At 49.2% G+C, this 8,659-nt stretch overlaps 1 protein-coding gene across 1 annotated transcript in view; it reads left to right on the top strand.

Moving 5' to 3' along the window:
• The first annotated feature begins 421 nt into the window (after nt 1-421).
• Nucleotides 422-8,659, top strand: part of PARVB (parvin beta) — a 64,154-nt gene continuing 55,916 nt past the window's right edge. The window contains exon 1 of the mRNA XM_042795502.1: nt 422-787. Within this exon, the coding sequence (XP_042651436.1) occupies nt 673-787 (115 nt within the window). The 5' untranslated portion in view covers nt 422-672. The remainder of the gene's footprint in view (nt 788-8,659) is intronic.

The following is an 8,659-nucleotide window of genomic DNA, read 5'->3' as shown; positions in this document are numbered from 1 at the left end:
GGGAGAAAAGGCTTGTTAGTCTGACGGATGAGGTGCTTGACTGTAAAATTAGGAGGCAAATCTGAACGTAGCCTGCAAGAAACTGCTAAGCAGAGCCCTAACAAGTGGCCCGCTCGGAGTTTGCCTTCAGTTCTGTCCTGGGGTCTGGCTGTGATGGGACTCGGGACTTCGCTGTTCTGCAGTGGTTTTTACCCGCTTTTTCTCCACCCTCGTGGCTCTGGCCCACCCGGTCCCCCCGTGCCCGCCGCTCGCTCAGCGCGGGGGGGCCCGCACAGCCCGGCAGGGAACGGCACCGCTCCCCGCCGGTGAGCCCCCGCCGGTGAGCCCCCGCCGGTGAGCCCCCGCCGCTCGCCCGCGGCCGGCCGGGCCCTCGGGGGGGCGGCGTGGCCGTGGCGGCCCGCCCCCGCCTCCCGCGGACTTCCAGGCCGTGGCAGGGCGCTGTGGCCGCCGGCAGCGGCTCCCAGCCCGCCCCCTGCCCTCCGTGCGGCTCCGGCTCGCACACCCCCCGCCTCCCGCCGCCGGCTCTACCCCGCGCTCGGCCGCGGCTCGCCGGGTGATTCCCCTCGCTCCCGGGCTTTGTTCGGCTCCGCGGGCCGCTTCAGCCCCAGGGCGGGGATCGGGCAGGCGCCCCACGGTGAGCCCCCCCCCCCCCCAACTCCTCCGGCAAAGCCGATGTCCGCCGCGCCAGTCCGATCCCCGACGCTGCGGCCCCACAGAATGAAGAAAGACGAGTCGTTCCTGGGCAAGCTAGGCGGGACGCTGGCGAGGAAGAAGAAAGCCAAGGAGGGTGAGTTCGCCCGCGCGGAGGGAAGGGAGGGAAGCGCACCCCACCGGCGAGGCTTGCGGCAGCTCGTCCCGTCCCGTCCCGCCGCGGGCAGCCGGCGGTGGGGGCGGGCGGGAGGCTGCGGGGCAGAACCCCGCTTTGTTCGCCCGGGGAGGGGCCGGCCGCGGCGGCGGTGCGCCTGCCCCCTGCCCCCGGAGCGGGGCCTCAGCCCGGCGGCGGGGTGGGCGCTTCGTGCGCCCCGCGGGGGGCGGGTGGCAGCGGGGGCGCCGCCGGGTGGGCCCCGCGCCTGGGGTCGCCCGGCGCTTCGCTTCCCGCCGCACGCCGGCCTGGGGCCGCCCTTCCTCGGGCGCGCCTCCGGGCCGGCTGCGGGCTTGGCCGCTCGCACCACCCCTTCCCCGGCTCCCCTTTCCAACGTCCTCCCGCAGCGGGGAAGGGAACCCCCGGGCCCGTTTGCTGGCGTGAAATAAACTTACGGTGACCAAGGAGGCTGTGGGCGTCGTTTCTTCTAGCCTGAGAGTTGAGGAAGCCCCGAGGGATTGATTGAATCCACCCGAGTTTCCTACCAGGCCCGCTTCACCCATAGCCTTTATGTTGGGATGGGTGCTTTGCCCAGAGTGTTTTTCATAACCAAATATAGTCAGCAAAGCCACCTAGCCCTCCAGCACCAGCACTGGTACCCTTACTCAGGGGTACGCCGAGCGTGTTCATCGGGGCTGTCACCGCCGGTGCCAGCGGGACGGGGAGGTGTTGGCCTCACACTTTGCCACGGGGAGCCCCGAGAAGCTCCCTGAGCCCGCGCCCAGAGCTCTGGCACCCTCGCCGGGGTGGCTTGGCCCCGGTGGCACCGCCAGCCGCGGACACCCCAGCACGGCCTGCTCGCGTGCCTGAGGCCGCCTCGCAGCCGGCTGCTCGCGCCGGGGGCTCTGTGGAGATAGCGATGTTTACTCCCAAGCAACGCGGCGTTTTTGTTGTTGCTGTAGATAGGGAGGTGGTGTCTTGCCGCTCGGCTTGATAAAGATGGTCCAGCCCTGTCTGTGCAAAGCGTACCTTCCTCCTGAGCGTTGTCTCCTCCGAGGAAGGTGTACTCTGTCCTCCTCTGCTTCCTTGACTGACCAAATACCGGTTTCTGTGGAGAAACTCTTCCTCTGTGTTATGCCCAGACTGCTGCATCTGCTAGCAGGAAATCTGGATATCATTACCTTAAGTTTTAATGCAAGTTTGATTTTCTCACAGGTTAAAACTGGCCTTGGTTATGTTCTAGTGTCTGGTGAGTGTAGGGTAGGGACATAATTTGAGTTTCAGCCTCCTTTCAGCTGGCTGTTGAGTGAGCACATGTTTTACCCATATTGAGTCTGTTAATTGCCAGCAATATTTAGAAGGCAGCTTTTTAATATTTAAAAAATAAAATATTTGGCCTCAAGGCCTGGCTTAGGGAAATTGGTTCCCTTTCCTTCTGCTGGCTATTTTGGTGTGGTTTACTGGTATTTCCCTTACTATCTATTTTTAATCAGGTTTCTCTGATGTGGTTCCACTGAGCAGCAGCAGAAGTGGTTGTGCCTTCCTGATGAGCTCATTTGGTTCTGAAGGAAGATGGTAGAGAAAAACTCATCTCCAGTGGGGGATGCTGACCACATGCTCTGAAAGAGTATATTTCATTCAAAGGTGGCTTCTAAGCTTAACCAGGTTGGTGGTGTCCCTTCTTAAATGAGAAATTTCGGTATCTCTAGGCGATGTATTTGAGGCGTCTGCTTTCAGTAGGGGCCACCCACTCATTGTGCTGAGTTTGCCCGTTATTTTGCTTACTCTTGCAGCCACAGCTCCTCTTGGCGATGGAAGGGCCTGTTTTGGTTACTGCCCGCGGCACTTAGTGGGTAACCGCTGCTGCGGCAATGTAAAGCCTCATGGTCACGTTTCTGTCGGTGTAATGGCGAGGAGACTGAAACATGTGACAGAGGTTTTTCTTTGAGTATTCCTTCTAGTCTGAAAATGCCGAGGAAGGCAAGACTGTCTGCAGGCCCATGGAGCCACCCATTGGGTGTGACACACTGTGGTGCTGCAGGCCGCTGAGGCCCTTCGTTGTAAGGGGCGTATTACCCTTTTATGTTTTGCACTTTCTTTGTAGGGTAGCTCTCAAATGCAGGCTGTTCACGATGGCTGTGAAACTGGAGGAGGCCAAGGGCTAAGCAGTGATGAGGTGGTGGGCTGGGGTCAAAACCAGGGGGAAAGGAACTGGTCCACAGCTTGTGGTAGGAGCTGGGCAGCCGCAGGAGCAAATTTCAGGGCTAGAAACTTAAGTTTTTGTACATGAGTGTGAAATAGAAGTAAATTGGAAGCTCAACCAAGTGGCGTTCCTTGAATGAGTTGATAGACCATACAGGAGCCATGTGGCCATCTTTTCCTGTGTGCTTGGGAACCGCTCTGCTTTTGTGGGATTTCCTCCCTCCTTGCGGGCGGTTTCTGCTGGGTTTCTCTGAGGGGACCAGCAGAGGTCAGAGTGATCTTCCCAGAGTAAATATTCCCCTCTCCACAATAGCAAATGAAAGTGCTGGCTGCTGATTTGCCACAACCAAAAGTCATTCATGCTTCCTCTGCCTCTAACAGCATGAAAAGCAAGCAAGCCAGAGGGCTCTTTATACATACTGCTTGCTTTTGCAGCCTGTCTTTTGTATCATAGTGTAAATACGGGCCTGTTATCACCATCTCATGTAACGACCTTTAACGTGGTCAGTGCAAGAGCTGCAATCCAGTTATGTTAATCCTTTCCGTCTTTGTGCACAACTTCTGAGCCACACAGCTCAAGATCCTTATAATGATACTAAAAAAGTTTTCATTTGTTACTTACATGGTTTTCTTTTTTTAATCATGGGTGGCAGCCGTGTCATAAATAACCATAATGTGTGGCTACCAACCCATAAGCAACTAAATTTAAATATTTTTTTGGCTAACTACTTTATAGCATGCTGCCATCTATTTTTAGAGAGGCTATATTGGGAGAGGAGGGTTCATCAGGCTTATCAAGGCGGCCAGTATAAGCTCGAACCCTTGCTTTATGACAGGAGGATAAATAAGATTCCTAGGCATACTGGTGGTAGTCACTGTGGCAGTATTTAAAGTATTTACTGTAGCATGTAAACAACTTTACTGTTGCTCCTGCTTTAGCCGTATGGCATGACATAGTGCTTTGTAAGTGCATGCTGGTAGGTGAGGTAGGGTTAAGACCTCAGGTCAAATTCACTGAAGTTTTAAGTCAATTTCTATATGTTGTTTAACTGTTTGAGGAAGCCTTTAAATTTCTACCTTGAACCTCTGCTTTACACTATGTCACCTTGTATTTATATTTGTGAATTTTAATGGCTGAACTGACTTATTAGGCAGCCCTGACTTAAAAGAAACAGCAGCCACTGCTGTTCATGGGGAAGCAGTTTTTACCCTGTTTTCCTATGGAAGGATGGGGTGGGTGATCTCACTGTCTGTTTGGCTCCTCCCTTCCTCTTCCTTCCAAGGAATATTTTTAACCCATAGTTTGGCTAAAAATGCCCCTGAAAGCAAACTACTGGTCTTAAGGGTTATTAAATGACTGCAGATTGTGTCAAAATGGGTCGCCAAAGGCCTTATTGGAGCCCCACAGCAGGAAGATTTCCGATGAGCTCAACCCTTGCACACTACTAGAGAGCCCACTTGGGAGGGACACAGCCTGAGAAAGGACCTGTCTATGGGGAGATCACTGCATGGAGATGTGCATTCTTAATCTTATAATAAATCATGACACACATCCTTAGAAAAGCAGGATGTGTTAGTTCCAGTGCTCACATGAGCACTTGGCTTTGACTTCCCCCGCTCCTCCATTAGGCTGTGTGGAAATCTGCAAAAATCCCAGTTTGCCTGATGTTACTGGGTCATGGCTCTGTCTTGGTGTATCTTGGGTTCTCAAGATGTGCCACATCTGTAATGTGATTAATAAACTTCTCACGCCTGTTCAGGAGCTCCTAAATCTGCTTTAAGTACCTTAGGAAACTATTGGGGTGCTGGTGGGGCCCACAGCAGGATACAGTTTGTAAGCTAGATGATACCTCAGCTTTTTTTCAGATCCTGTAAAAGATACTGTTTCAGATAGTGCTGTGTTTCATCTCCACCTATAAAAGGAACTTAAAAAAAATCTCCCCTTTCCTGTCAGTCCTAGTGAAGTCTTTGTACTGAAGTAAAGGAGAGGGTTTGCTGCAAGCTTTGTTCCCAGCCTACTTGCAAAGCTTTGTTTTCTCTTCCTCATAACACTGTATGAAAGATCTGGGCAGCAGGTGTTTGGCTAAATAAACCTTCTATTATTATATCTGTGTATCTGTGTGTGTGTGTGTATATAGCCTACATGGAGGAGTCAGTGAGAGAAATACAACAGACTTAATTGCGTAGTGTTGTTTCCCAGTGACATGGTTGAGAGTGGGCATAGGAGTGAGGAAGCTGCTCCAGAAAAGAGCGATTTATTGTGCCTGGTGAAATCAGTAGGAGAGGAGGAAAGAAGGAGAGAGATGACACTGCTGCAGAGTGCAGAATTACTGCAACAGCAGCTGAATAATACGAAGGTTTTACACATATTGAGGGAGGTTAATGTATTGTTCTCGGGGTCTGCGGCTCTTTGTAACAGTGAGATGGTGTGGCTGTGAAAAGTTTGCTGTTGCATTTACGTGCAGGCACACCAGTTCAGTAAATAGCTTGGTAGATGCATATTTCACTAGATGGCAAGGTTTTTCTCCCAGAGAAAGGTGGCAGTTGTTGTGTCTGTTTTGCAGGGAGAAAAGGTGGAGGGTGAGGAAGTGAAATGATGTGTTCCAGATCATCTGGAAGGCCAGTGACAAAGCCAGGGAAAGAAACTGTATCTCCTGAGTCGTCTCTGATGCCATGGTCCTTAGGCAGAGGTGCTGCCTATTCTGCCTTGTTTCCCACAGCTCTACACATGCTAAAACCCACCTCCAGATTGTTCAGGTGGGACTGCTCGTACTGCCCAATCCACTTTGGCTTTCTGGAGGGAAGAACAGGGGGAAATAAGCTCAACAGCAGAATTAAATTGGAGGAAACAGTTTCTTTGTCATTCTTTTGAAACTGATGGGGCTGCTTGTGCTGTCTGGAGGGAAAAGAGGTTCAAAACCAAATCTACTTTACTGCTTTTGTATTGATGAGCACATCTGAAGTCTGTAAGACATTCACTTGAATGCAACAGGATAGGAGAACTGGACTTGCCTAGAAAACGGATCTTATCTTTTATTTGCATATGGTATACTGAAAATAGTTAAAATCTCTTTAACGCTGTTATGTGGTCTTCAGAGGTGTATCTGTGTAAAGAGGCTGTAAAAAATTGAACTTCTCTGTCTGTGTGCTGTGCATTTGCATTAGCCATGCCTAGTGGCTGCTTGGAATTTCTAACATGTATATAGTTTTAGAATGATGCTGAAAGATGTCTGTTCAGTAGATCCTAACAAGACATAAAGCTGTAAGGCATCCTTCACTCAGTCTTCATTCATGTTGCGGGTGTCACTCATAGCGATGGTATTACTCGTGCCCAGGATTTGTCCTGCTCACAAGCATTCCTGGCCATTGCAGATTGCATTTCATGCTGGCTGTGCCCATGTATCCTACTTTATGAACTGGTGCTGGTGGAGTAATTGCTCTGACCTTTCTGATGTGGAAGAACTGGGACTTTGGCATCAGCTGGTGCCTAGAAAGCTCAGGACAGCGGTGTGCTACTGATGTGGTGCCTGCACTCTAGCTTTTGTCCTGAGGCATGTCTGCATTTCTGACTAGCGGTGAAGTGGCAGGTAACTTGCAGGATGCTGGCTAGTCTTGTGGTATTTCTTACCCAACGGGAAACTTCATGAGCAAATCTGCCTCTCGCAGATCCTTGAGGTGCAATCTGAGATAAGCTTCAACTGGTTGTGTTTTACTGTCTCCTGACCTGGTACTCAATGCATTTTTAAGGCTCTTCCTTAAAACAGACTGGTGTTGGAACTTATCCCTGTCTTAGCTTACTTTCTATGCTTGTAAAATTTGGCAGTGAATTCTTAGTCAGATGGAGAGTCAAATACAAAGTGTGTAGGGTCTGATTCTGTTGTCCCGGTTCACACAAGCACATTTGCTGCAGTCTGAGAGGATACTTGGCTGGGGAAACATGCTTGTATATTGTAATGGGCTAATGCTGCTGAAATACCCAGAGGATGAGACGGTTGCTGGTTAAGTAGAATTACTTGCTTTTTAAGACAGGAATTTACATATAATTATATTGATGCTATATACTGTTCCAGATCGGTGTGTATATCCATAGAAAGACTGTGCAGACATATGCAAATTCAGGTTCAACTTATTATCCTTTCTACTACTAATTTAAACAGAGAAACACCCGAATTTCCCGTTGGAACCTGTGTAGCCTAATTGCTGAGTTTCTCCTGTAGGGCTGAGCCGTACCTCTGACAGGGTCTGGTTTCAGTCTTGCTAGAACAGTGCCGGTTTGGGTTCTGACACTGTTCTCTTCTGGCAAAAGTGGTAATGTGGATAGAGTTTTTGTCAATGGCTCAGCCGAAATGAACTTCACACTTAGAGGAATCATCCTTTTAATAGTGTCATAAACTCCATATTTTTCTCCTGTAATTGCAGCTGGGCTAGGATGTTTTGCCCAACACAGCTTTAGGCATGGTCTCTTGGTGATACAATAGAGTTTTGAATTAGAGCTGAAAGTTTTCTTCCAGACAGGATGCAGCAAGATATATGAAATAGCTCTGCAGCTCTGCAGGAGTAGATTGAAGAAAGTTATTTGCTTTTATTTAAGAAAACCAGCTATTTTAAAGTTGTTTTATTTTCAGTGTTGCAATTATTAGAATGAGATTTATTGTAAGAACACTGTTTCATCATAAAACCTTAGCAAGGTGGTTATCAACACTTTTTAACTTAATTTTCCAAAACCAGATTTTGAATTTCTTAAAATGACTAATGCAAGGGTTTGGAAAGGGACTTCTTTTCTCCTTAAAGTCTTACTTAAAAGCAATTTTTCAGTGATACCTGTTTTCATTTCTTCTAAACGTTTTATTAACGCTAACGTATGGGGAGAGACTTCTAGAAGTTGCCATCGGGCTGTTTCTGTTTCGAGGAGTGTGTGGGTGAGCCCTGTAAGACTTTGATGTATGGAGCACGTGGGGGGAACTGCAAAGTCTTTGTAGATGCTTGCTGCTGGATGGTGGGAAAGGGGATTCTTGGTCCCACTGGTGGATCTGTGCAGGGAGGTCGGGCTGTGTTCTGCAGTGCGTTATCATAAATGCATTAACTGTATTGACTTAAGTGCTTGTGTTTTTAAGAGTTGTGATATTTAGATCTCTTTATTAATATAAATGCGTCCTACTGATTTGCATGCCAGCACTACAGGAATCCAGAAGATTTAGCACAGTTATACATAACAGTGCTACATGCCTTTTTATGTACTTCAAGAATTGTTACAGGCCAGCTGATCTGAAAACAGATGAAGCTGGTGGAGTTTTCCAATGGAGTGCTTTGAGCTTTGGATCATACTTTGATGTTAGGAGATTGGGAGATTAGCTGGCAAGCTCTTTCCATTGCAAAAGCATGTCAGAACAACTTGTTGGTAAGGGATCCACGGCTATGTGGTCTGTGGCAAGACCAGCGTGAGGCAGAGTCTGGTAGCTGCAGGAATTGGTGTTTCAGCAGTGACAGCTTTCCTGTTCAACTGGGAAGGAAATTTAGTGTGTGTACCTTATGCATACAGGTGTCATGGACATGGCTGTGGAGATTCAAGTTTGTAACTGTGGAAGTGCCAGTGTAGCTGGTACTTCAAAGCTGCTCATGAGGGATTTGAATGCCAAATTGTTGTTAGTTTTCAAA

Source organism: Tyto alba, unplaced genomic scaffold (genome assembly GCF_018691265.1).
Source record: "Tyto alba isolate M040663 unplaced genomic scaffold, T.alba_DEE_v4.0 Super-Scaffold_21, whole genome shotgun sequence".
In the NCBI taxonomy this organism is placed as follows: domain Eukaryota; kingdom Metazoa; phylum Chordata; class Aves; order Strigiformes; family Tytonidae; genus Tyto; species Tyto alba.
The sequence above is the reverse complement of the archived record's forward strand: the minus strand, read 5'-3'. Positions and strand labels throughout refer to the sequence as shown.